This window comes from Myiozetetes cayanensis, unplaced genomic scaffold (assembly GCF_022539395.1).
Source record: "Myiozetetes cayanensis isolate MyiCay16 unplaced genomic scaffold, myiCay2020 scf21, whole genome shotgun sequence".
Taxonomy (NCBI): Eukaryota; Metazoa; Chordata; class Aves; order Passeriformes; family Tyrannidae; genus Myiozetetes; species Myiozetetes cayanensis.
Genome location: NW_026087423.1, coordinates 14295382 through 14323340, shown reverse-complemented (window position 1 = coordinate 14323340; position 27959 = coordinate 14295382). Strand labels below are relative to the sequence as shown.

The window sequence follows — 27959 nt, the reverse complement described above, 5'->3', positions numbered from 1 at the left end:
TTTAGAATCCAGAGGTCTTCAGTACATTTCTTGATGTTGGAAAGAAAGGGTCTAACACTTCAAGGCTTTGTATATTTTATAATTGCCGTGTGGTTCAGTAATTTGATATGGCTTAAAATATCAGGGGAGTCATAAACGAAATCTGAAATCATAACACAGATTAACTTGTAGATCGCTGCTGTAAAGTCTGCTGTGTACGGTGTCTTAGAATAAGAATTCAAATATTTTAAGGAAAAATGGTACATCAGGTTCTGTGGCAGACTGAGAGTGTGATTCAAGTAGGTTTTTTTCTGTTGTTGGGGTGAGAATTTCCCATTTTTTTGGCAGGTAATGATTAGTTTGATATTAAGCATTTATTATATACATATAGAAAGAGCAAACATCTTTGCAAAAAACGCTTATTTTTTAAAAGTATTAATTCAGTTGAGTAACAGTTTAGAGCAGTGCGAGAGCTTTGGTGACACCGAAGTATCTTGCTATACAGGAGAAAGTATATCTTCCAGGCTCCTCTTATAGGTTGTTTTCACTGGAACTGTGTTCCTGATAGGAAACAATGCTGTACTTAAAATTTGTTTATCCTGTGTCCTCCTGCTAATGGAAGTACTTACAGTTGGTGTGATCTTGCCCCAAAGACAAAACAGCAAAATTTCTCTAGTTGTTTTAGAAGAGAGAGGAGATAGAAACAATGTGTTAAACGCTTCTGTTAATACCTGAGCTGCTGTCTTGGTCCAGTCAGCCTTTTCTAGTTAGGTAAAGAAATTATATTTGTCTGCCCAGCTTGAAATGCAAGCTGGCATTAGTTGGAACTGCTGAAGCAATTGTTTGCATGAAAAAGCAATTGTTTGCATGCAGGAAAAAGTTAGTGTCTCCCTGAGAAGCAGCAATTCCCTTTTTATCTGAGACAGTGAATAAAAGCTGTGCTAAAATCAGAATTTGGAACAAACCCAGGGTACCAAAATAATGCAAATCGCTCATGATCTTCTGTGTTGTGGTCTTTCATTTGTCTTTTAACTTATTCTTCAAAAAGTTGTTTTAGTGTCAACATCTGTTGTTACTACATGGTTGTATGAACCTGTGACAGTGTTATTACAGCCCTGCTTAAATGCCTGTTCCTTTTGCTTCAGATTTCTTCTGCATTGAAAAATCACCCTCAGTCTGTTTGTTGTTTGGGCCTTTCTCAATGAAATAACGTGACTATTAGTACAATATCAAAGTAATTGGTTTTGTTCAGTGAGGTGTCAAGAAACTGGAGAGATTCATAAATCAGTAACTCACCTTTCATTCACATACTAAATGTGCATCTTACTGCTGTACTTTTTATTTATGCTTGATATTAAAAAAGACTGTTATGGCAGTATAGTTTCTAAATGCTGTGGATATTGAGGCAGTTCCTGTTACGACTTTTTCTGGCATGTATGTTTCTTACTGTGTTAATAAGGTTATTGAACACACATTTTCTCTCTAATATTTTAGCATGTTTTGCTCAGTGAGAAGGGATTGTCACATGCAGTGTTGCTGCTGGTTTCATAAGCAGTCAGTAATGTGATAGCAGTTCTAAGTCCAGGACTGGTGAGTTACTGTGAAGGAAGCTAATAGCAATTATACATTCCTTAGATAGTTTGTTGCAGTTTCAACTCAGATTTTTGGTAAGAAATGTTCCTGTTTAGCAATCCAGAGTTGAGTATTTAGTTTGAGGTATGTTCCTGTTCCTGTCAGGTAAAGGTAGAAAAGAGTATGAGCTTGACAAGATCAGCGCTCCAAAAGAAGCCACTCTAGTATTCCTGATTCTGCTGAAGTGATAAGCATTGTAGGAACTTGCATTGCAAGGGAGAATCCAGTTGAACTGCTAAGTAGATGTTTCAGAACAAAGGACGGACTCTGCCTTTCCGAACCCACGTGGCTGAACTGTGGAACACCCCTCTGCAGGATGGGGCAGGTGTCAGTGTTGGAAGTGAGTTTAGGAGGAAGCAGCTGGCCGTGGTGTGCAGTACATGAAGTGAAGAGGGTTTGTTATACTCACATTAAAAACCCTGGGAGTGCTGCCTTGTCTTACTCTGATTAGCACAGACTTACCTCGAATGAATGTTTCTCATGCTGCTCCAGCTGTCGGGCAGGGAAGTGCTCTTTGTGTAGACCTTTGAGTGACAGGACAGGGGAACTCCCTATCCTTGTGAGCTTTCAGTGACCATTAGGAATGTGTGAGGAAAATGTAGCAGTAAATGTCACTGTGGTGGGTGAGGCTCACTGTGTAAATGTCAGGTGCATTTCTGTTTCCTGAAGAATGACATTTCCTCAGTGACATAGCTGCGAGCAGGGGGGAAATGCCCCTTCCAGCTCTCACCCCTTTGTCTGCCTGGTGCATCTCTGCTGGTGGCTGCCTTGGTCAAGAACTATGAGAGTAAAGGGAAGACTTGCCTGCTGTTCACAGGGGAGTTAAGAGTCATAGAGAAATAAAGCTGGAAAAAAGAGTTTCCAGAAGTAGGCCCAGTCACAGCTGCATCATTGTGACAGGTGTTGAGAAAAATGCTTCATGGTGGAAATTCCATATTTACCCAATCCCTTTAGATGAATTTGTCTGGGAACTTTGATTCTTTTTGAGCCATAGGGAGAGTATTTCAGAGGGAATGCCAGTTATGGGAAATCATTTGCAGTGCACTTTGGTCTCTATTCATGTTGATTTTGTTTACAAATACAATTTCCTGGTGTTCATTCATGGTCATTGAACTAAATCTTGGCATATTGCTCCAGCTTACTCATGTCCTGCATTTGAAAAGGCCTGAGATTTATGGGGATGTATTTAAATACAGTTAAAGCTCTTTTCTTACTGGGGAACTTTGCTTACAGTTTGATTTTTAAAAATTAACCATCTTAGTGTCTGATGGTCTCTATACTTCTTTTGACAGTAATCCAGTCCCTCATAGCACTGGTGAATGATCCACAGCCCGAGCATCCCCTCCGGGCTGACCTAGCTGAAGAATACTCTAAGGACCGTAAAAAATTCTGTAAGAACGCTGAAGAGTTTACAAAGAAATATGGTGAAAAGCGACCAGTGGACTAATCTGGCACGACTGCTGTCAGCAACGTATGATAGAAGATCGGAGCAGTGCATTTGAGACACCCCATAAAGCAGGACTCTATGGAAAATTGACAAGTGCCACCTTTCGGTGTGAACTTGTGGCTGTTACTAACTTTCTACAGTTTTCTTAATCAAAAGTGGGCTAGGTAACCTGTAAAGAAAGGATTAAAATTTAAGATGTTCTAGTTCTGCTTTCTTTGTTTAAAAATCACTGCTTCAATATACTTTAAAGTACGCTGTTTTCTTTTTCTTGTCAGAATTTATCAAAAATATCTTAGACTTATATTCTGCCCTTAAATTGAAAAGGTTGTGGCTGTCATTTCTTATTTTTCCTTGCAGTTCCCACTATCTTGAGTTCATTCACTGAATTTTAAAGCCCCTCCTCAAAGTGATGTCTTAGGAAAAATATCCCAGTTCTGGCAGAAAATGATTGAGTGTTTGGCAGTTTTGTTTACTTTTCTTTTTAAATGTTGCACTGTGCTTTGTGGGACTTGTTGCAAGGTCCCCTGAACTTCAGTTTGTAACATAATAAACAAAAACCAACCCAATCCCACAAAACCAATCAGAAATAATGTCTGGGTCTGATGTAAATCTGGCCAATGCCTATTAAACGGGGAAACCCAAGTTTTTGTGTGCGTCATTGAATTAGAATGTGGCTTATGTTCTGCTTTTGGAATACTCTGGGGAAAAAAATCTGTAGCAAACAAGTAGTGGAATGCGATTGCAAATTTCCTTCACTTCTATCCTTAATGCCTATGCAGAGTAGCAGGAATGTGCACAGAACAACATTGCAACCAATCCAGGAGAGTGTCAGAAGCTGAGGACCAAGAGGTATCAAAGTGATAAACTGGTTTTTTGAGTTTAAAATTGGTATTTTGGAGATGTTCATTTTGAGTTCAAGAACTAAACCTAACAGCACTGCTGTCATCTCTGAACATTTTCCATCAGAATGCGTAAGAAACACGCATGTTTATGGGGTGGCACTTGTGCCCCTTCCCAGCCCCTCTGCTGCCAGGTTCTGAACAGCACTGGAGGAAGGACAGGGCTGAGCAATAAGGTAGGAATGTGCTTTGCTGCTGCTGCTCCTGTGTTTAAACACACGGGTTAGGTGATTCAGTGTGTTCAAGTGTCATTCTGGCACTGTGGCTTAATCAGGCAGAGCTGTTTACCGGTTGCTCTGGGGTACTCCTACGCAAGCCCTTTCTGTTCAGAACTGAGCATCCTTGGCTGTGTCCCTGCTGCTTGTCACCTGCCTTCTCTCCCCAGTCCAGAGTGATTTGTAGCTCCACAGTCAAACTGCCACACAGTCAAACTGCTGTGTCCTCCCTACTCTCCAGCTGGGGTCTGTTACTGAGCAAATGGATTATCTCCAGAAATCCATCAGTATCTGGGAGCACATATAATTTTGATGTGCAGGAAGCTGAGTTAGAAAATCCCTGGCACCGGCGTGGTTGCCTGTTAAATTCAGTTTTAATAGAGCCTCTGCCTTCGCAACCTTTCGGAACTAGTGTGTCAAGCAGTAAGTCTCTCTTGGTTGTAATGTCTTGTGTATTTGCTATTCCCTCGTGTATTTGCTATTCCCTCGTGTATTTGCTATTCCCTCGTGTATTTGCTATTCCCTCATTCATCCCTCTCATCTGGCTTTCATTTCTGATTTAGTGTAATCAATGACAGCCCAGTACCTCACCTCTGTTGAAAGTAATTTTTTTTATAAGTTAGGGAGCTAAGAAATGTTATGTTTAAGTGTTCTTAGACAGATTCTTTGGCAGGTAAATAAAGTTAAACCACATTCACCTTATTTACGGAAACTTGCATTTCCTAAGTGTTTTCAGGCTTGTGAGAGCACTACTACCAAATTTTCACATCTTTGTGTCTTCATTTGCAGAAAGTTGGTACCGATTCTATTTCATTCACGCTCACTTGGACTCATAATAAAATAATGCCAAATTATCTGTCAAACTGAAGTGTGTAACTTCCACATCACCTGAGTTACTGTACCTTTCATCATGTCTGTTGGCATGGAAACGTACCATTCTCTAAATTTTATTTTGAAACAAAACTGTAGCACTAGTTTGCTGCCCTCGTTGCTACTCAGTAGTTACTCTGTGGTTGTAAAGCCTCTCAGGTCAAAGACTGCATCTGTCTGCATCACTGTGACTCAGATGCTGTTGGAAGGGAAGGGAAGGGCTGTGTGATCCAAGGAACTCGAGTCACGCAGTGCTGCACCAGCCATTCCGGTTCCAGCTGCAGAGGTCACATGGAAGACAGATCCTGCTATCAGTTCTCTTGGTGTGTTCTCCATAGTCCAACTGCTAAACTGCGAGATGTGTAACCCAAGTGCTGGTGCTGTCTGGGGGCAGCCTCTGAATAAAGGGATCCAACACTGTTGTGTGGCTGAAGTCTGAGGAGAAGAAATCCAAGTGCGAAGTCCTATTTAACTCAGGAAATCCAGCTCTTGTTCTCTCTGGTTCCCTAAGCCATGCTGAATTCTAAATGTGCAGTTGAACATCTACAATAAAAGCAGCACAGTGGTGAAACTACACCCAGGAGTACTGGTATAGGCTTTCTGCAAGTCCATTCTGCTACCCTAATAAAAATTGCTCTCAAAGGCTTTGTGGCATTGTTTTATTTTCAGAGAGGTCTGGAGGTTAACTGGAATCTTAGTATCATTTGTAATTTGGACTTGGGTTGCCTTTAAAGCTTTCATAGAACCACTGAGAAACTTTCTTATCTCCCTACATGCAATTGAAAAGTTCCCTATTTAGGAGTCTTTTAGTATTCTTTATTCATTTCTCCAATTAAATGAAAATTTGGGGTTTAATGTGTTCGTTTACATTTTGTCTTTGCAGTGCAGTGCTTGGGTACTGCTGCTGTCAGGTTCTAGTGCTCAGCTGCCAGGAAATGCCTCCAAAATTCAACAGGTGTGTAATGTCCGGTTGGTTGTGATCAGGGCAAATTCAGTGGTTAGAACATGAAGCAATTTAAACCTTAAAAATAGCCATGAAAACACAATGACATTCCATGACCAGCTGAACTCTGTCCCGTCACGGTGGTTGCAGTGATCCTGGCGGGCACTGGGCGGCGGTGGTGGGTGGGGCTGCTAGGAGCGCGGGTCTGTCCCCGTTGGAAGAACCCTTGGAATAGCGTTATCCCAAAAGGTAACAACTGCCCTGGTCAGACCCAGCCTGGAGTGCTTTTAAAAACAAACTTGTCATATATCTAATTAGTTCTCTGACAATAATTTAGGAAAGAATCTGGAAAAATATTCTCTACAGCATCCTTGTTTTTCCTATTTGTACAGGACAAAAATGTCCTCAAATGTGTTACAGGGAAGGTCAGATAGTTCCCATTAAGGATGGAAAGGCAATGGAAACCCTTCTGGAGCTCCCAGGCAACCACAGGGAGAGCAGAAAGGTGGGTGGGTTTAATTTACTCACCACCTGTAACCAAACCCAAAAGCCTCCTGAAGCACTACAATAGAAAAGGCCTGAGTTTATTTTTCATTTAAAAGAATGATGATCATATTGACATTTTGAATATTAAAAAACATGGTTAGCAAAACCGATTACATTAAATGGATCACTTATGTGCAGAAAATGAGCATACACAATCTAAAATAATTTCTCCCCATGTGAAAGTTCTGTAGGAGTGACAGAGCTGCAGTTAAGAGTGTTAAGCATTGCTAGGGCTTACTGGAGTTCAAATGCTTTGGTGGCAGGAATGAATGGGACAGATAGAGGGACCTTGTCCCCTTGCAGACCTGCTTGTAGCTGGCACAGGGCCATCCCTGTGTTTGTCTTGAGGGGCAGTGGGCAGGACAGGATCAGTTGCTGCTGCTCTTGTACACACACAGCAGTTACTGAAATAGCAGATGGGTCAACAGTTGCTGTTCTCGCAGTCATCAAAAAAATAAGAAAGCCTCTCTGTAAGGGCTGTGGCCAATGTTACTTTCCTATGGGAGCTTAATGCCAAGAGGCAATGTAAAGAGGCAGGGACAAAATTACTGCCGGCTGAATTGGCTCCTGAAAGGGCTGCAGATCCCAGCGGGCCACGTGTATTATCTGACTGCTCTGAGCAGAGGAATGCTCTGAAAGTGACGTGCCCTGCACCCCCTCCCCACTTATGAGCAGGGATGAGTGGAGGGGCAGGGACCACGACTGAGTGCTTTAGAAAAACCAAATGCTGACGGTTTCCAGGCCTCCCACGACCTACACCAAGCGGCTGCTCCAAAGCCAGCACCTGCTCCTCCAGCATGTTTATTTTTTTGCCATTAAGTCTGAAAAGAGAAATGATGGTACCCCTCAGGGTGCTGCAAAGTGTCTCACAACAGAGCACATATCTGTGCTGCTCCTTTGATGGCAGGAGCTGAGCCCTGGGAGGCAGCTGGGCCTCGGCCCCTGTGCTGCACTGCGTTAGGGTGTCGTAGAAGGGGTATGTCACATACAGAGCAGATGCTGTGGCCTAAAAACTGGCAGTCGTGGCTCTGGGGCACTGCCTGGAGCTGCTTGCAGGGTATTGCTCTTCCATTCCCAGGCTGTTCACAGGTCCTGTCAGCTGTGCCAGGGAGTGTGACACTCGCAACAATGTCTGTTCTCTGGACACCAGCAACTACCTGGCTTCAGAGAATGGATGGATGGATGGATGGATGGATGGATGGATGGATGGATGTCTGCTCATTTATTTAAAGATCTTTGAATGAACACAGCTGAATGTTCCTGCTTTTGTAATGGCTCTGCAGCTCCGGCTTAATTAACGTCTGGAGTTCATGGAGGCGCTCCCAGGACTGGGAGAAATCATCTGGTCCTTCCCCACAGCCACCAATAGGTGGGACACTGGGGTACCCCGGGTGCACCATCAGTTCAATGGTCACTGTCCTGCTCTGCAGTGCTGGGTGTGCAGGCGAGGGCACACTGGATGTGACCTCCAGGATGGCAGAGTTGATGGCGCTCCAGATGCTGCTCACAGACATGTTCTTGCCCATGGTGCTCAGGCCTATATAAATGTCAGGCCACCTGGAGCCAGGGGAGGGAATACTGATATTAATGCTAACGAGGTAGGTAGAGAACTCTGTTATGTCCAGTCGATTAGGAATCAAAATTTAACCTACAATGTAAGACCAAAAAGGGGGAGGGGGATTTTAAAACTTTTAAGCAAAAGTAAAAACAGAACCTCAAGCCAGTCATGCTTTCTCTTTCCTTATTGAAACAAGGATCCTATTTCCAGCACCAGTTCTGCAGTGACAGCAACCCCCAGCATCAGCCCTGCTGCTGGGACAGCGCTGACATACACTGTGTCACAGCACATGGGTTGTTTGGTATCTGTGAGCTTACAGGTGCATTTTGGTGGCCCAAAAGGGACAAGCAGAGCTAAACTGAAAAATGCCACACTATCAAAATAACTTACACCTGAATAATAACCGCAAAAGTAGTGAAATAAATGGAAACCACTCAGCTAAAGAAGCATTCTGCCAGAATGTATCAAAGAGCCAAAATAACTGGACAAAATGTTACTCCTAGAGGACAGCTACAGGCTGGTTCTTAGTAGCTTCGACACAGATCTTTTTTCTTCAAGTCTGGCTGCAAACATTGGCCATAGTGCAGCCTGAATGAGCCCAAGGAGGCTGAGCCAAATGCATGTGAGGGCAGAATGGGAATGTTTTTGGAAGAAACCGAGGCTGCAGTTTTTACCTGCATGATGAAAGAAGAGCCCAGCTGAACACTGGGCTCTTCTTGAAAAGAGTTTGCAGGACTTAGCAGAAGAATTTAAAGTATGAATATAGTACCCTCGCCGACACCTCGCTGCTGTGCAATGTGTGCTCTCCGGCATCTCAAGCCGGCTTCAGGAGCTCAGCGCGGTCCTGCTGCACAGGTGCTGAAGTCGAGTTGCAGCACTGAGTTCCCCGAGCTTTCAGCCCCCCGCGCTCTTAGCATTTCCCTGGGTTTCCCCCTGTTCGTGTTTTGGTAAGAGCTCGTCCCTCCTCACCTGCCCCGCCGGGAGCGGCCGGAGCGGGGGCGGAGCGTGGCGGATAAACACGCGCAGGTCCCGGGGCGGCCCCGTCAGTTCCCACCTCCCCGGAGAGGCGGCTCTTGGAGGTTCCCGGCCAGCCCCGGGCGTGCGGGGTTTCCACCGCGCTGTCCCGATGTGGACCTGACCGAAAGGTGCGTTACTCTCCTGCTGAACTGCGCTGTGAGTTGCTGTGCCCTTCCTTCCCTTAGAAACAGGCTGGAGCACGGCCCACAGGCTCTGGAGGGATGGGGCAGGGTGAAATGCCAGCCTGCTGCTGGTGTTCAGGACAACTGATACTAAAAAAATTAACCAAAAAAATTAGTTTTTCAGAGGACTGAGAAATTAACAAAATCTGCCTCAAAGGACAGGTAGGTATCAAGGGTATCAAGTGAAATGTCTTTAATCCATAAGGCACTAAGCTTTTAAGAAACGTATGTTATCAAGGGAAAGGCTGAGCTTTTCAGACTTGGCCCCTGAGGTGCAAGACAGACAAGGCTGTTTGCTTAGAGCAGTGACAGCTAGCTGTGGCACTGCAAACTCTGAGCTTCTTGCTTCTCCTTAATGACAAACACTTGTTTCTAATTAGTCTCTTTCCTGCTACTTAAAACCCTTTCTTCATTCTGCCAGGTAGATGAAAAGTTATTTCTTGAAACCTTTCCCTAGATCATACTTTTAATATTCCAGTGTTGATGCAGCATTTCTCCTGCCATCCCAGATGCCAGGCTAATGCAGCTTCACTAGGAAGGCTGAGAAACATCCCCTGAAAAGAACATTCCCTTTCAAATGGGAAGTGAGTCATCTCTGTTCAAACAAAACTTCCTAAGCCCTAGTGCCCCTGGCACTTTTGTACTCCTCCTGAATTTCTCTGTAAGCCCAGAAGAGGAAAGAGAAAGGTGGTGTTCCATTTTTGAAATATACTATCAGGAACTGATAAGATCTTAAAGTTTTACTACAAAAAGGATGGGTAATGCCTGTCTTACCTTATTCCATGCTTTGTAAACACGTCCACTGTGTTAAAAGAATCTTCTTCTACTCCCAGATAAAAGTCCATCAGAGTTCGTGGAATCCAGTCACAGTTATGAAGGCCTGGCTCTACTGGGACACGTGTGTACTTAATCCCATATTCTTCTAACACCTCTGCAAACACATGCCTGACCTCTGCAAGTATAAGCAGGGACAGTATAGTCAGGAATTGCATAACCAGCTCATCATGTCCCCTGTGAGTTGTTTGCACAGAGGCTCCTTTCCTTACTATGTTCAGTGCAATAAAATCCCATTTGGTTTATCTTCTGCTGAAATGGTTTTCTTCATCTGGAGAGCAGTCATCTTCTATACTGGAAATATTTCTCCCTCACCATCTACCGTAGGTGCCTTGTAGTTTTTTCCTTCAACACTGAGCATTTAGTCCATCCCCCCTTCTAAGTGAGTGACTCTGGTCTTAGAGTGCATCAGAGGTGACTGCGCTGTCAGGAAGTCCCTGCACAGCCAGAGCAATGTTATCCAGTGGCAGTTTAGAACTGGTGTGAGGAAAACTGCATTCTTTTTTCACTCAGTTTTCCATATCTGTACCATAGTGACCTTATTTTCAAACCAAGGACAAAAGGTACTCACTCATCTCTTAAACATGCTAGGACCTGTGGGCAGGGATTTGGGATAGACACAACTGACAGGACGGAGCTCTTGTAGCACCTGAAAGAGTCACCAGCTGTGGCAAGGGGAAGCCCCTCTTGAGTGACTCTGACTCCCTCACCTGCTTGGCACTGGGAAGAGGAGGATTTCCTTCTCACCTGGGAGGACGTGGACATGCTGGTGCCCATCCATGTGAGGAGGTAGGTGACCTGTCAGCTCATGGAACAGCTCCACCTGGGCCTTTAGCTCCTGCTTCACCTGTGCCGCAGAGAAGGGACAGAGCAAGACCTGTCAGGAAGCTGAGAGCAGGAGAGTGGAGGGGCTGCTGAGGACATCACTGGCCAGAAGTTGGGACCAGCCCCTGGGAGACACCAAGTGCTGTGATTATAAATGAATTAAATGGATGTGCAGCTCTGCTGGGTTGCCCAGAGCCTCTCCCAGGCATGGGGCTCTTTGTGGTACTGGTGCTGATGGGGATGGTGCCGATACTGGGATTTTCTAAAATACCTAGGGCATTTGAATAGCCATTTCCCTTTAAAGTGAATGGGGAAATGGGTGCTCATATCCTATAGGCAGTTTTGATCACCTGAACATGTTTGTCCGTGCTCACGGGGCAAAACCACTAAACTCCCTAGAGAACAAAAGCCTGTCACAAGCAGATGAAAAGCCTAGTGCCTACTCTGTCATTTGCCCTTTAGTGTTCTCTAGGTTTTTTAGTAAATACCAGTTCCAATGCCTCTTCTGCCCCCTCAGATAACAGGACATTAGTGTATGCAGGCACTGAAATAGGGAGGAATGCGTTCTCATAGGCTGCAGAGCCTTTGGCAGAAGGAGGTCGATGTCCTGGAAAGCCATCTCCAGCTGCACAGGCAGTACAGTCAAGAGTCATCTCTAAGCTTACTCACAGCTGGGATCTGGGAAATTTCTTCAGCTGTTATGTGTTGGGATAAGTGCAGGCTGAGCTTTACCAGGAAAGCAAGTTGCAGGGTTGTATGTGGCTTTCTCCTACCTCTGACATATTCAGGAGACCTCTTGATAGAGCTGTTCTGAATCCCATTTTTCCATGGAAGAATCCATCTTGGTTGAGCAAAGAAGAGTTTGTCTTGAGTACCTCACACACAGGGGAGCCCTCAGAAAGGTTGGCATGAAGGCCTATTGGGATGCTGTATCTGTAACAGGAATGAAATACCTGTTAAACTTTGCACCTCCCTTAATGTGGCCAAGGTGGGGGGGCGGGGAGAAGATTTCAGTGAAAGAACTACACTGATCTCAAAAGTGTTGAGGTGCTCACTGGAGCACATCTTTGTATTTCTGCTCTGCTAGAAAGAAAAGCACAGTGACCCTAACTGGAGCAGAGTATCTCCAGATAACAGCCCTGTGCAGTCTGCCAGGGGCCAGTTTATGAGACCTCCCAACTCTGCTCCCACCCTGGCTCACACATCATGAGGTACTCCGGGCTAAATGTTGTAACTACACTTAGTAACTGCAGTCACCAGTGACCAACAGAAAAATCTGGACCTTGCATCCTTTTCTAAAGCACTTCATTAGCCACTTCCAGGTATGCCCTTGAGTTGTTCACCCTATCAAAGATGGTACATTTGAGACATCTGAGTTTTAATTTACAACATATATACATATATATATAAACAGTGCCCAAGGCAGCTGTCATGGCAACAGCACAGGCTACAAGTGTAAATACTGTCTTAGTTTAAGAGTTTCCTGGTCCAAGGGGCTGCAGCTGGAATTGCCTGCAGTGTCCCAGTTCCTATGTACTCGGACATACATGCAGATGATGTGCAGATGATCACTCAGCGAGTGACAAGGCTGAGCTGTACAGAGCAACACCTCTCTGGCACAGCCAAAGGATTAGTGCAGGGGGCTCGTAGTGAAGTGTAGAGCCTTGCTAAGAAAGAACAAGGGTAGAATTCATTAACTAGTTGCACTCTGAAACAATTTTTAAACAAATGAAACTCTGGAGCTGGCATAGCTGCAGAGCCCCTCTCAGCCACAGGGCTTAGAGGAGTGATGGTGTTTCCTTCTTGGTCTGTGCTGTGGATTACCCTACAGTGAAAACAGGAGTTGTGAGTGCTCAGATTTGTGCTGGGTGTCATTAGCATTTCTGCAAATCCTCAGAATCAGTAGCCAGAATGATACTTTGAAACTTTTTCCAAGACAACCCCTGGCCTCTGGCTGACCCAGTAAGTGCATGACAAAATTGCAATATTCCATCTGTGCTGCCCCAGCTGTCATGGTGAAGAGTGAATTTCAAGACAACAAGTCTGTGATGCTTTAAATCCTTCTTGGAACTTCTGCATGAGGCTGCTAAAACTGGGATTGGTCTGTCCCTAGTACAGCCCTTGTACCACAGGGAGGAAAAAAAACCAATCTCCATTTAGGCAAAGTGCGCAAAAAACAGATCTTTCCCTTCTGTCTGCTGCCCTGAAGCTGACTGGTAAAACAGCAAGTTACTGGAGACAGGATTATGGATGGATTGGTGCAAGTCAGAGTCATTTAGCTCCTTCAGATACTAAAGCTTTGACCATCACAGGGCAGAAAGTCTCTTTCCAAAGTCTCATGCTCCAAGTAGATGGTGCAGTCAGTTGCTAGATACTACTTCTGAAAGACATAAATGTTAAGAGTCAAGTTATATGCTCAGATCTATGGAACAAAATGAGTCTATGTCTTTCCAGTCCACTGTGTGACTAGGGAGCTTGAATGTTTGTTTAGTGGAGCAAAAGAGCTTGTGGGGAAAAGGGTTTCTGCTGTTTTTTCCAACCTGGTGATTTCTGTGCAGCAGGGCCTGATCGTTTTGTTGATGATAAATATTCCTCTGGTGTTCAGACCTGAGGCCTGAGCACATGACACGTGCACAGTAACTCCACAGAAGTGGAAGGTGCTGTCATTGGGAGTGTGGCCCTTGGGCAGGCAGCTGGGCAGGAGGCAGCTACAGAAGGGGTGCTGTGAGAGGCAGGCTTCCCCTGCATCCTGTGACCTGCTGGGCACCTTGCATGAGCCCAAAGGCAAAGGGAGATCCTGTGGTTTTGTTTTGGTTTTTTTTTCAGAAGTCCACCCCACAGTCCACCCCAGACTCTTTTTCACGTCTTTGGGAAGCTCTAACTGCATCAGCTGGAGCATTATTTGTACCAGAGTCACTGCTGCTTGCAAGAAAAAAGGATTCATGTGTTACCATGAATCAGCAGATGAACTTCTTTTGTTGAGTACTCTCCTTCTCATGTGTTGTGGGAGGGTAAGAAATAGACAGCTGATCCTTTTAGTGTTGTCTCCCAGGAGCATTGAATGAACGGCCTCCAATTGTGCAGTGCTTCAGATACTGTGAAGGAAGTTATTTCCAGAAGGCAAGACCCTCCAACAGGTGTGGGACAGTGAGAAGCCAAGTGCTGCACTGGGGAGCATGAGAGCTGCTCATTGCCTGAGTCAAAATCAGCCCCAGAGCTGGGGAATGTGTGGAATGTGGAAGTGCAGAGAGAGCTGGCCTTGTCCTGGCTGTAAGGGAAGACCCTGACTGTAACACTAGAGCATGTTTCAGAGCTTTGGCCAACACCAGCTGAATATCTTAATAGTTTTCTTGTGGAGTTAGTCCTGGCTGTTTAGACGGACTGCCCAGGTTGAGGCATCTAAAGAGGAATTGCTCGTGTTTAATGGCTCTGGGATACAGGAACTGAAACCAAAACTCAAAAAGCAGCATGTGAGAAACTTGATCAGAAATATTACTCTGTGAGAGTTGCACAGAAGCAGGAGTGCTAGGAAGGTTGTGAGGTTATGGGAAGGAGGACAGTGCAATCGGTACAGCAGAGTTCTCTTGCAAGCCAGCTCTTCTCCCCACAGACATCTACACGAGGGAATAACTCTGCTGAGCGCCTCTCACTACTGAAACGCAGCTCCTGCAACCCAAGGGCAATGCCAAGGCAGGCTGCATTGTAAAAAAGGCAAAAAGAAAAGTCAGGTGGTGGGAATATGCTGAAAGGGCCCCTTTTTCAGAGTGCGGATGATTGTTTCTGCTACCCAAACACACTTTATAGTTGCCCATATCTTTTCAAACGCTGTAAAGTATATGTTATTTTACTGGCTGAAATACTGAGACCAGCAACTCAAGTAGCTTATATGGCATGTGATGCTGCCCTGGCAACAGAGCTCAGCTGTTGTGCATTTGGCCTCAGACCCACTCTGCCTAAGCCCTTTCCAGAGGGGACAGGGTGAGCCCTGCTGGTCACTGCTGGGCAGGTCTAACTGCTAACTGCTCACACAAGATCCAAAATAAAAGGGTTGGCATTGGGCTTCAGGCAGCAGTTTAGTTTCTGCAATAAAAACAATGCAGTAACAGCTACCACTGCCAAAACAAAATGATGCTGAGCAATCTGCTTGGTGTTTCTAAGCTCTTTTTGGTGGTTTTTTTAAGCAGCAGTGACCCTTCCACAATCTGTTTGGAGAAGCCCACGTCCACGTGTTTGCAAGTCCATCCCAGTGCTCTGGAGAATGCACTGATGTGAAGCCAGATTTAGCACAGGGGTTCAGTTCACTCCTGACAAAGGCAAAGGACAGTGTCTACAAGTGTGGGCTCCTACAGCATGAGCAGCATTAGACTGGCCTGCCTGGGAGCTTGCTGAGAAGGGGTTCAGGGTAGTGACTTCAGCACTCACGGAGGTTATTCTGCTAGTGATTTATCTGCACCCAAATTTGGCTGTTAAACCAGCCTGGCTCTGTGATTGTCTGCTCACCATCCCTTGTAGAGGTGGAGGAAAAAAAGAGGGGGTTGCAGGGAGAAGGAAATACCCTTACAAGTACTACAAGGGGCAAGAAGGAATCTACCCTGGAAAGACTTCTGAGTCAGCAAGCTCAGTCCAGTAATCAGACAGAGGAAATACAATCAGCTAAACTGCTTCCTTTTCAAGTAGTTTCTTGTTTTGTCATACGGGTGCTCTGAACAAAGTCTCTGCTGAGGGAAAGTGCTCTGTGCAGTTGCAATCCCTGTTCATTCACATCCTTAGCAGTAAAGGCACCCTGGAGATGGTTACTATACTGAGTCACTCTTTCAAGTGCCCACCAGCTTTGCACATTTCTGAGTTTGGTGGATGAGTAACAGTATCCTAGGTCCTGCCTGGCCATGGCAGGGGACTCTGTGCAGTCTCTGTGTCCCTGGGAGCAGTTGCAGTGGCTGAGGGAATTATATGATTCACTGAGAACAGTCCCAGTTGACTCGCTGAATGTGGAAAGCCCTGGCTTAACAATGGCACTTACCCTTTTCCTTGATGGGTAAACAGATCCCACCTTCAAAATCATGTTTGTATCATCCAGGAAATTACTGTTCATCAGGTTTCAGCCCAAGGGCAACACAAGTTAGAATCTCATGTAAGTATCTGTACCTAGACATCCTGCTTCACTAAACATCCGAGTGACTGAAGCCAGACAAAGCAAGGCTGTGCTTTGAGCAAAAACGTCCAAGTCTTAGTTTCTCCATGTTGGCATTTGCATAATTCCTCACACACACACACTTCCACCATTCAGCAAACTGTAAGATTTCTCTTTCCTCAAATAGCATCTTTTCTTGCTCTAATACTGCTAAAGCCTTATTTCTGCTGCAAGAAATGCTCCAAAGCCTCTGCAGCGTTAAGAACTGGTGCTGTAACATAGCTTAGGGACCAGTTTCTGTTGTAACTACATCTTTGTATCAAGTGAAGCTCCTGTGTCTGTAACCTTACATAGGCAAAAACTGCTGTTGCCAGTAAAGTCATTACGATCTGGAATTATAGTTTAAGGCCTTGGATTGGGCTCCCATCCAAACAGTTCGGCAGTGGTGTTGTCTGCTGTGTGATTAACAGTCACATAAAAGGATGATCAGAAAGCATGAGAGATTTCTAGATTAGTCAGACGTTAACTAGGAGTGTCAGAATTAAGTCACAATTTACACACACATTTTGCAATTAATGTTGATGGGAAAGGAAGTGAAAGCAAAAAGAGCAATTAAATGTGGTTTGTTAGATTCTTCTGTTAAATGTACCCAGATGTTGTGGGGGTTTCAGCTTTTGTGTAGCTGATGTTCAGCATTTAAACTGCAAAAAATCCACCTGGGGAGACGGAGGTTGTGTTCTAAAATATCTCACTTTTCATCAAGTATTTGGATATTATCACCTGAAAAAGAGTCCTAATGCTCAGTGACAACTGAGCTGCTTGGTACAAAGGAGGGAGGCCAGTAGGATATAGCAGCAAACTATCTTTCTATCTCTGTCTCTATCTCTGTATTTCCAAGGAAAAATTCCCAATTTCTGGGAAAGGCTCTCGAATAATCACCAAGAAGACTGGTTGACTTCAAGATAGGGCTTGCTAAGTAGAAAATTGAGATTATATTATATGGATAACAAGGAAGTTCACAGTCAGTCAATGCCACACAAAGAGAAAAGTTTTGAGTTACTGAAAAAAAACTTTAATCCATAACGGTAGCCTGTTCTCCCACCTGCTGTTCCAGTTTTGTTTTTCTCTGGCACCTGCTATCAGTAGGTTTGCCATTTGGCAATGGATCAGCTCTCTGCTGAAACTTCTCTGTTGCCTGAAGCAAGCCGGTCCCTTCTTTTAGCCCAGTTGTGATAGTGAATGCGAAAAGCCCAAGATCTTAAGTCTGGATGTTAGGGAAGGTGTATTTTTTACTACTTGGTTCTGCTGCAGGTTCTGCAATTAGTTTGTGCTAGAGATGGTGCTAAGATCTGATGATTATCATCACGTTTCTGCCAAGGCTTCTAATTAAAACTCAGGGCAACAGATGGTATGCCCAGAAACCTACAGAATTATCATGAAAATGAAAACTAGAACTAAATTTCAGAGGAACCGTGTTCCTTTCTGAAGGATGCTGAGTCCTAACTCAGCAGGGCAGCACGAGGTGCTTAGGGAGGAAAAGTTGTGTTGCTACTAATTAGCTTTGCCTGTGTCCAATTACCTGAAAACAAGGTGAGGAAAGACAGCTCAAGACTTGCAGTGGCAAGCCACCACGTCACAGACAGTTAATCAAGAACCACCCAGATGATCTCCACAAGCCATAGAAGCAGTCCATCACTCTGACAATCCTGCACGCATGCATGATGTCACGTTAGCACTCTGGTGCAAAAGACCAAATTCCATAGCACTGAAATAGGTCCCAGGAAAGAACAGGCTATTTGCTTCAAGCCTCTTCTCTCAGCTGGTGATAGATCCACTCTTCCTGCTTACACCACTGATCAAGACTGAATAGGGGAAAACTTTCATCCCTTAAAACACAAAGCCTCAAAATTCACAGTGGGATGCAAAATGACACCAAGCAGGGGGAAGAGGGAATAACAGTGGCAAGACGGTCAAGAAAGTGATGCTTTCCAATTTTTGCACCATAAGATGAAGAGGATTCAATGACATTTCTAGTATGTGTGACCCATTTGGCATTCGTGTAGAAAAAAAGTTTGCATCAGCCTTTGCAACAGAAGAACAAATATCTCAGGGGTGACACGGGAGTTCATTTACACACACAGGTGCCAACTAAGCAAATGTGTACAAGCATCAGTTGAAGCTGGGCTTGCATTAGAACATGAGGAACCCTTTTCCCCCCACCTGCAAACGCTCAAATGCTCCCCCCATGCCTGGGTAGAGCTGAGTACAGCTGCAGAGAGTTACACAAATGAGGAACTGCAGAACCTGGGCTGCTGATTTTGAGGGTTGGCAGATGTTACCAAAGTAGCCCTGCCTGTATGCTCAGAAACAGATTTAAATCCATTTCATTCACATCCACAATTCAAAATTACCCCCAAAAAAGAAAATTAAATTGTAGCAGCAGGCTGCAGCTTCTTCTTTCATCTGTTCTCCAACCTGGCTTTTCACACCCAAATCAGCTGTCAGCACAAGTGTTACGACCTGGATTCAAAGATGCTTTTTAAACCTCTGATTACATGGCCTACTTTCTGGCTATGAAATGAGGCCAGGTGGATGCTATTTTAAAAGCCTTCTAAAGACCATGGCTAAAACAGCTGACAACATTACCGGACCACTGGGGCTTAAAGGGTTTCACAGGGCCTCTGTGTCTGAGAGAAGTGCTGGCTTTATCTCTGTGTTTTGCATTTCATTTGTTTCATTTACTAACAGGACTTTAGGAATCCTAAGTGTTGTGCCCCTCCCCTTATCATCCCCAGGCAATTCCTCTCCCACTGTTTGTGTGGAATCTCTAGCCTTTTTAACAGACCAGTCTGTCACTAACACCACACCCTGCCTTTTCTCCATCGTCCTATACTGAAGAAGCTACAAGCAATATCCAAGTACCCCTAAAACCACAGCAAATTGAGGAGAGATGCTGAAGGAGAACAAGGACAGCAGGACTCTCATGGAACTGTCCCCTGCAGCAGCTACATTTGAAGCATAAAGCCTTGGTTTGTTTAGTACCAGTACAACTCCTTTCCTTTTCTGCTTTCCTTAAATTGTTTCTCAACCCTGTTGCTCTCTCCTTCAGGACATACTCCTGTTTCCAAGTGCCTGCCCACACCAGAGCTGAAGCAATAGCTGAGTTTTCCCTCCTAAATACAAGTAATGCTTCCCATTAAAAGATTCGCTGGACTACTCCACAAGGCTGCCACAGAGTATTTGATCTGCTGCAGAGCTAACTGTGCCAGCAACCTCTGAAGCTCGCAAAGAAGTAGGGGTGGTAAGTACAAGGTATTATCCCTCTCTTTTTGCAGTTTTAAAATATTTATATATCAAGTCTAGAATTAATAGATATATTTATGTGCTTCTCAAAAAGGTTTCTGGGGTGGGGAAAAAAATCAAGTTTTCCACTATCCAGGTTTATAACTAAGCCCTTGCAGAATCACACCTTTCCCTGATTCTGCAATGAGCCCAGCTGACCTTGTGTTCATCCTGGCTGAAATGGATCAAATTAAATGAGATTTAAAGATTTGTGCTTTTATGCTCTAATAGTTTTAGCGGTAGCAGATTGGGCTGAGTGTATAATGTGCACTTTCTTTCTGATGATGTATCTTTCAGAAGTGTGGAAAGGAAAAGTCTAGCAAATCCAAATTCTACTAGTCAAATTGTATAAGTGGCTTTCCGTTCTGAGGAGGGAAAAAGGTGTGGTGGCTAATACCAGACAAAGACCATTATGAGTGCAGTTGCAGGTCACTGACTTTACTATGAAGAGTTTTAGTAAATGCGCCTGAATCCAGTTTTCTTACACCAGCCTGAGCTATGACACAGTATCTATTCTGGGGCTACAAAATGTTAAATTTTCCAGGCTTGGCTTCCCGTGGAGTCTGCGGAGGTTGTCCCCGAGGGAACTAAAGAAAGTAGCTTACCTCTTTGCCAGCTTGGCTGCATCTGCTGCAGCACTTCCGTTGACTAGAAGGGACACGTTAGATATCGCACCGGCCAGGAAACAGTCCACGATGCCTTGGTTTCTCCGAGGACAATAGCCAAAGTCATCTCCAGTTATTATTAGCTTCACCTGAAGCATCCTTAGATGTCATCTCTAGCAAAAAAAAGTAAAGGAGGTTAAATCGGAACACTCGGCAGTCTGCAGATCACAGGCAAACAGGAAAAGACAAGCTCACCGGGGGCGAACCCAATGGTGACTCAGCCCCTGACTAACTCCTCCTGCTCCACCTTAGCCCGCCGCTGGCTCGCAGCGCAGTGGCCGGATCTGCGTGTGGCCGCCGGGCTCACATCAGCCCTACCCTCCCCTGCGGAAGGAAAGCCTTGCCTGCACTTTGTACCGCCGGGGATGAGGAGCGTGCGAAAGGTCAGGGACGCGGTGGGATGATTTTATCGACCGAGGGCGCGTTAGGGGTTCAAATTCCGTTCCTCGGGCACACCCCCGTCCCCGGTGCGCAGTGAAATGGCCACGGGTGCGGATCACCTGAGGCCACCCCGCAGCCGTGACGTCCTCGCCGGTACCGATCCCCGGCTACGGGCTGTGTCCCCGGGGAGAGCGGAGCGGAGCGGCCTCGGGCGGCCTGGGCCCTACCTCCCGCCGCGGCAGGGGCACCGAGGTCCCCCGGCCCCCTCCCGCCCCCGGGGTGGCGCGTACCTCCGCTGCAGCCCGGTCCCAGGGCCGCTGCCAGCTGTGCCGCCGCCAGCTGTGCCCGCCCGGCCCGCCGCGCATCCCCGCGGCAGCCCCAACCCGGAGCTCCCCCGCGGAGAGACGAGCGCGGGTCGGCCCCGCCGCAGCGCCAGCACCTCCGAGCGCGACGAGCACCGAGGTTCCCCCCGCCGGCGGCCTCTGGCGGCAGCGGCACAGCACGGCAGGGCACGGTATGGCTGCAGTCGGGCTGCCGCAGGACCCATGCCCGGGGTGCTCTTCCGCAGGGCCGGGGGTCGCCCCGTGCCGCTCTCTGTGCCTCCAGCTCTCTTGGCAGCGCAGGCTTCGGACATCTCTCCCCACAGAATGTGTCAAGTTGGAAGGGACCAGAGAGGGTCGTCTGGTCCAACTTCCCCACTTAAGCAGGGTCATCCCAGAGCACATGGCACACAATTGCATCCCGATGGTTCTTGAGTATCTCCAGAGAGGAAGACTCCACACCCTCTCAGGTCAACCTGTTCCACTGTGTGATCATTCACACAGTAAGGAAGTCCTTCCTCATGTTTAGGTGGATGAGCACTGTTACTATAACAGATGAAGTCAGCAAAACTCTGAAGGTATGTCTTGAATCAAATATAAGTTCCTCCTGCCTTTGCAGATACAAACTCTGGGGGTTTTTTCTACCTCTTTCTAGTACTGCCAGTGCTCCCTGCCCCTGCACAGGTGAGAGGCACTACATAAGAATCTTAGACAAAGCTTGGCTTCTCAGCCTTCTTAACCTTAGTATATGTTTAATGCTATTAATGGTAACATCCTTCTTAAATATTTAATGCAGTTCCTGGAGGATTTCCTTTTCTGATTTCATTCCTATTTATCCAGCTGTCCTTCCACTGACTGGAAGCAAACACTTCTCAGCAAGCAAATCTTGCCCCCGTGCCATTGCCCCTCAGATGCCAACACAGCATTTCCCCTGCAGCCTATGTACTCCAGCTACTGCCAAAACAGCCCTTGCAGCTGATCGCCACATAGTGCATAAAAAAGTCTCTTACAAATTCAGCCTGGAGCTGGGAGGCAAGGCAGACTTCCTCTGGCTTTTCTCTCCTTTGCAATGAAGACAAGAATATTAGCCTGCATTTCCAGTAGAGCTGCAAAAGCCAGGACATGTACTAAGCACAGGCCGCATCTTCCAGCCTAACTAAAACAAAACACAGTCTTACTTAGTCACAGAAGCCAGCAGAAGCTCTCTCTATCCTCAAGTGCTTCACTACTTTTAAGCTTGAATTTCTTTCCCTGAACTTGGAGTTATGCAGTAGCAAATTTAGAGGTTTCCTGTATTTTAATAAAGCGTTCCCCACCAATTACTGCTTCCAACAAGCTGTCTGTTTACATAAAGGATGTGTTTTCTTTTTCTGCAGCGAATTAGTTCATTTGGGACTACAGTGGTAGCATAGTAGGACTTGTTTTGCTTTTTCCTTGCATGAAATTTTGTTGAAAGTGTGAACTGTAAAAGGCGTTTGAATGAGACAAAGTAAAATCCAATTTTTAAATGAAAGAATTTAAACATTTTCTTCTTTTCTCTAGCCTCAGAGTTTCACAAAATCTTTGAAGTTCAGTGGCTTCTATAGAAATGTTTAAATTAAATCTTTTTCATCCCTCCACTGAGGTCGGTTTTCAGATGAAACAAGAGACTTGTGTTCATGCTGTCAGTGCCTATCTCTGTCTCCTCTTGGTAGCAGTGGCATCCCTTGGCCAAGTCCAACTCCTCTGCAGCAGAGGCAGAGATCCTGCAACAGGCCGTTGCATTCCCCAAAATGATCAGGTACAAAACCAACTGGTCAGTTGGCCAGGGCAGGGGATGGAGGGCACTGCGGTGACGTGTAGGGCATAAAGGAGAAGAAAAGGAGTGGACTTTGGCAGAGATTGAGGTAAGTGACGCACAGAGTGCTGTAGGGGCATGTGTCCATTTTGGACACTATGTGGTTTCCAGCCTCTGAGCTGAGCCACCCTGAATTGAAGTAATGAAACGTAACTGCAAGGAGAAGTGGGCTGCAGTGTGCAGATTTCCTAAAATGCACAGATGTGATGAGCCTTGGGTGAGAAAAAGTGATTCTCCCCCTGTACTTGGCACTGGTGAGGCCAAAGCTTAAATCCTGTGTCCAGTTCTGAGCCCCTCAGTTCGGGAAAGACATTGAGGTGGTGGAGCGAGTCCAGAGAAGGGCAACGGAGCTGGTGAAGGGTCTGGAGCACAAGTGTTAGGAGGAGAGGCTGAAGGAGCTGGGGCGGCTCAGCCTGGAGAAAAGGAGGCTCAGGGGTGATGTTATCCCCTCTACAACTACCTCAAAGGAGGTTGTAGCCAGGTGGGGGTTGGCCTCTTCTCCCACACAACCAGAGACAGGACAAGAGGACACAGTCTACGCTGTGCCAGGTGAGGTTTAGGTTGGACATTAGGAAGAATTTCTTCACAGAAAGGGTCATTAGACATTGGAAAGGACTGCCCAGGAAGTTGGTGGAGTCACCATCGCTGGAGGTTTTTAAGGAAAGACTGGACATGGCACTTAGTGCCATGGTCTTGTTCACATGATCATAGGTTGGATTTGGTGATCTCAGAGGTCTTTTCCAGCCTAATTGACTCTGTGATGCTGTGAAAGCAGATTTCCTCAGTCTTACAGGGGCCAGATGGGCACCTGGGTGCCATTTTATGCTAAGAGAGAGAGTCCCCCCAGCACAGTTGGTAAAGATGAGCCCAGAGAAGAGAAGCATATTCCCTTTCCCCCTCCAACTGTGCAGTCCAGGAGTTCACAGTGTCAGGGCATGCCAAGTGTATTGGCAGCCCAAGCTCTCAAAGGGCAAAGGATGTAGGTTCTGGCCAAAATCACTCTGCTGAACCCTGGGAGATGAAAGCAGCAAAGAGCATTGCAGTGAATTGATTCAAGGCTAATTGTATAATGCTGAATAAACACACCAAAAATCTTGTGGTTACTCCCCTTACTTGTGACTTGGAATCCACTGCATATATGGGCTTCCTCCATCTTGCATCCATGAGGGTTTAAATTCCCAAATTCTGGGGTACATCTGCTAAGATTGTAGCTAAGATTGCCCTCATACCACGTAGCACAGCCAGGCAGTACCTGTCACCTTTCCTTGCCTTTGTCTGAAATTCCTGATTTTACACCAGCACAAAATAATGCCAATACCTTACAAGGAGTGTGGTCCTACCAAGGTGGCTGAAAGTGAAAGGCAAAATTTGCCATCATGATCTTACTATTAACTAACTTGACACTTGGCATTAAACTATGGATGACTGTTAAAAGTACCAAACTCAAACTGCTCCTGATGCAGACAGAAGGTCCCTGGTCTATGCATTGCTCACGGCTGGTGAATTTTAATCCACTCTTCCATTTTCAGAGAGTTATTTTCTCTCTGCTGCATTTCTTTCAGTGTCTAATGTGCAGTAAAAATTAAATTTGAACATGAACTAAGCTACAGCATCTGTGATTTCTGACTGGGGTTGAGACGATGTAAAGCCTGCACATTCCTATTCCAGATGTCTCTTTGCCTGATGTTGAGGTCTATTAAATATACAGACATCTGGTCAAAAAAGAGTTAGGACAGGGAACCCTTCTACTAGACAATTAAATGATGGGTCTAAAATAGGTACTGTTTAACTGTGTGCATTAATAGCTTAACCTACACTTTCTGATTCCATTTACTGTTTGATTGCATTGAAACTCAGGACTTCAGTTGGCCGTCTCTGAAAGTTATTATACTATCTGGAGTTCATTTCTTGGTATTTATGATAAAGGTTCCTAGAGGAAATTATCTCTAGGCAGAATAACACTTTCATTGAGGTCAGAAAGGGGCAGGTTATATACAAGGTGCATAGATGTTCAGTGGAATTTTCAGAATTACATTAATATTTACCTAAGATTGAAACAGATGTCTAGAGGTTTTTCAAATCCCATAAAGAACTAAATTATTGTAAAAGCTGCATGACGTAACACACATTGCGTTTTTACATCCTGGTTCTAAAATGGAAATTTAGTAATCAAAACCACAATTCCAATCCATGCCAAAAAATTCTAAATAACTTCCTCAGCTTCAATTTACACTGTCTAAAGCAGAGCAGAGTTAAGCCTGAAACTGGTTTTCACAAATGTTGATCAAGAGCCATTAAAGTGAATTAAAGATACCAGAGGCAGGTCCTCCTGATAGGGAAAAAAAAGAAGAAAAACCTATATTTTATATATAAAGTATTAATGCATAAAATTTTTAATCATTTCTTGGAGTGTTTTGTTTTGGTTTTTTGTATGGTTTGGGTTGGGTTTTTTTTCCAGTGGCTGGTAAAACCACAACCTCTACCTCTAAGCACTCTGATTCCTAAAGGGATGGAGTGAGGAAGGAAAAAAAATTAAGTTAGGAGCATACAGGCTTTTCAGAAGTCACGAGAAGACTGTTGAATCTCCTGTTGAAATTGCAGTCAGACACACTTTTATCTGTGAAAAATACTTTCAGATTATCTTTTGTTTATGTTTGTTTCTGTTATAAAGGTACACCTTGAGATGATGTTTGGCTTCAATGGCAATGGCATGAGACCATCAGAACAAATTAAGTAAGAAAATCTGAAGAGTTCTCACGAACTTCAAAAGTTTACATCAGAAGTGGAAGACAAAAAGATTTTTGCCTAATCAGAAAATGAGTATTAGCAAAGTGGAATTAATCAAGAAACCCATTAGCCAAAATATCTCTACCAAAAAACAGAACCAATGTCTTCAAAAGTCCCAGAAGTCTACCATGAGAGTAGAAGACTCAGTGAAGCATGAAGCATGTCATCTCAAAAGAATTCCTTCTCCAGAAAAGCTGGTGCTACCAATGAAAGCATTGGGAATGCCTCAGCAATGTAACACGTAAATTCATCTGGAAGATCACTTACAGGAATTGTTGTCGTCTCCCAGCATCACTGAAAGCACCTGGAAAACCTCAGCTGATTGAATGGAAATGCACATTAATTCCTTTGGAGTTCTCAGGGGAGATCCTATGCTCTTGAAGCATCAGTTAAGTTCGTTGAGAGATGGTGACATTACTGGACACAGATTGCCAAGACTCTGAAGAACTTTCAAGGACATTTTTCTACCTCAAAGACTAGAAACAAAAAACAGAGGTTAAAAAATCCTCAACTCCTCTCCCCCAGATGAAAAAAATCTTCAATTGTATATGCGTATATGTTAATACTTTTTTTTTTTCCAAAAATCTTCTGTTTAGTTACTATGCTTGTTCTTACATTATATCTACTGAATGCAAAAATCTCAACAAGTTAATTTTGATATCTAGTCCTTAAACGACTTATGCTGAGTGATAAGGAACTGTAATTCTATAAATTTCTGGCAAGCAATTTTTTTATTTACTGTTCACTATTTGTATCAGGCTTAGGGGTCACAGTTAAAAGAGTTCTACTGTAAGGTATTCCAGTGGAGATGAATGTTTGATCTGAAGTGAGGTTTACAAACAGCTCTTCATCAGTGTGGGGTGAAAGAAGGAGACAGAAGAAAAACACAGAATGTTTACTTTTACTGCCTCTTATGGATATCAGAGAAAGGACCAGATGGAGAGAAAAATCAGTGGAAGAGCTCATGTGGATTTGTCTTTGTATCAAGTACTAATGTCTGTAGAATTGTGCCCTGTCTTTTTTGCCTACGGTTCATGTCAGTCTGAGAAAGAATCCAGGTGTTACTGCAGTGTTTTCTCTAAATCAAAGGCTGGCTATACCAATAGATGCACCAGTGCTTTTTGGGGTGTAGATCAAGCCCAAGAGCTGCCAGCTCTGCCATCTTAGTTGTCAGTCACTGTTTTTGTCATGCAAAGCAAACAGAAAGTTTAAAGCATCCATAAGAAAGGCCAATATAAAAAGGAAAGCCCTCTTTTCTATAATCTGTTGCATTGGGGCAGCATACTCTGAAATTTTCTTGCGACACAGATTTTTCATTCCTGTATGCTAAAAGCATTTGGCAGCACCAAATCCTGTTCTTCAGGGAGGGCCATGTTATACCTACAGCTGCACCTGAGTAGAAATGGCAAACATTTTCAAAATCCTTCAAAATCAAATGTGCATAAGGACTGCAGAGTTGTGACTGAAGGTAGAAGGTTTTCTAGTTACATTTGCATTCTCTCCTTTTGCAGCACTGTTGAATTATTTTGTTCATAATGAGATTCCTATCAAAAAAGCTGATATTTCCATGACCAGTATGCAGTCACATAATTTCTGTGGCAATTTTACCTGTATCTTACAGCAGTCTACTGGAAACAATAGTGGGCCCTGTCACAATGAGGTGGTTGTTAATTGCCGTGGGTGTTTGGCATTGACGGGTTCTTTGTTGGCAACCGTTCTAACCCAATTATATTTCTAAAGTAGGACTGAAAAGCGTTGTAGGGAGCACCATGTAAATGGCACTAAATGCACTGAGACTGAGCGACCTCCCAGAAAGACAGACAGGTGCCAGCTAAAGCCCCATATGATTGATTTTCCATGGCTAAAATGGCAACCACAGACATCTGAGTTTGCCCCACTTATACAAGAGCAGCAAATGTGAGCTGTTGTCTTAGTTGGAACAGCAAGGCCGCTTAGAATGACATAAAAATATGGCATTTGAATATCAACATGGGATCTTTTGCTTTTCTGTGAGTAAACTTTTATACTTCCAGCACCAGGAAATGAGTTTTCAGGCCTGAGAAAAGTACTAGGGCTTGTTTTAAAGCAGACCTGGCATTTAAGTCAGAGATATTTCTGAGATGTAGGTATAGCTAAAAAAATGGTACAAAGCCAGCGTAAAGAAAACTAACCATTCGATTGAATGGTATCACATGGATTGGAAAAAGCCTTGCAGCTCCAAGACTAGTGGAAGAGGGAGAAAGTCAACTGAGCATCTTATGACGTTTGCACTAACCAGCAACACTAATGTGCTTTCTAAATCATCCTGCAACAGAAAGTGTAGTGTTTCAATTCTTTGCTGTTGCAGGCACATAATACCACTGTTACCAAGACTGAAGTCCCAAGGCAGGCGCCCGTCTACCTGTTGCCTTGCCACTAAGAAGATCGAAATCTTTTGATCTGTTAAATTACTTTGTATTCCTCAGAGTGTTATGCGGGACTCACACCAGGCTCTGATGGGATACGAGTCATTCCAATAAGCAGTTTAAGAGGCAAGAGCTAACAAACTA

General features: G+C 44.7%; 2 protein-coding genes and 1 long non-coding RNA gene across 7 annotated transcripts in view; 2 read left to right on the top strand and 1 right to left on the bottom strand.

Moving 5' to 3' along the window:
- UBE2L3 (ubiquitin conjugating enzyme E2 L3) overlaps positions 1 to 5684 on the top strand; it is an 18686-nt gene extending 13002 nt beyond the window's left edge. Inside the window, exon 4 of the mRNA XM_050318781.1 lies at positions 2904 to 5684. Coding sequence (XP_050174738.1) covers positions 2904 to 3058 — 155 coding nt within the window. The 3' untranslated portion in view covers positions 3059 to 5684. The remainder of the gene's footprint in view (positions 1 to 2903) is intronic.
- YDJC (YdjC chitooligosaccharide deacetylase homolog) lies at positions 5098 to 20183 on the bottom strand. 4 transcript variants are annotated; one of them, XM_050318778.1, is made up of 5 exons: positions 20026 to 20183; positions 11721 to 11880; positions 10870 to 10969; positions 10063 to 10240; positions 5098 to 8121 (listed from the first exon to the last, which is right to left on the bottom strand). In XM_050318778.1, exons 1-5 carry the CDS (start codon positions 20181 to 20183, stop codon positions 7758 to 7760), a joined length of 960 nt encoding a protein of 319 aa, XP_050174735.1. In that variant the 3' UTR covers positions 5098 to 7757. The 4 variants fall into 4 exon arrangements, with proteins under 4 accessions (XP_050174735.1, XP_050174732.1, XP_050174733.1 ...); XM_050318775.1 differs by having other exon boundaries at positions 5098 to 8088; XM_050318776.1 differs by having other exon boundaries at positions 8037 to 9223.
- Positions 18384 to 27959, top strand: LOC126641762 (uncharacterized). 2 transcript variants are annotated; one of them, XR_007629293.1, is made up of 3 exons: positions 18384 to 19390; positions 19965 to 20468; positions 25295 to 27959. It is a non-coding gene; the product is annotated as an uncharacterized LOC126641762 (long non-coding RNA). The 2 variants fall into 2 exon arrangements; XR_007629292.1 differs by having other exon boundaries at positions 18385 to 19379.

Coding starts and splice junctions, on each gene's coding strand:
- YDJC (XM_050318778.1), bottom strand. CDS start 20,183: ATGCTTCAGGTGAAGCTAATAATAACTGGAGATGACTTTGGCTATTGT. Junction 11,881..20,025: donor GCAGCCAAGCTGGCAAAGAG/GTAAGCTACTTT, acceptor TTCCTGTTACAG/ATACAGCATCCCAATAGGCC. Junction 10,970..11,720: donor GTCTCCTGAATATGTCAGAG/GTAGGAGAAAGC, acceptor TCTGCGGCACAG/GTGAAGCAGGAGCTAAAGGC.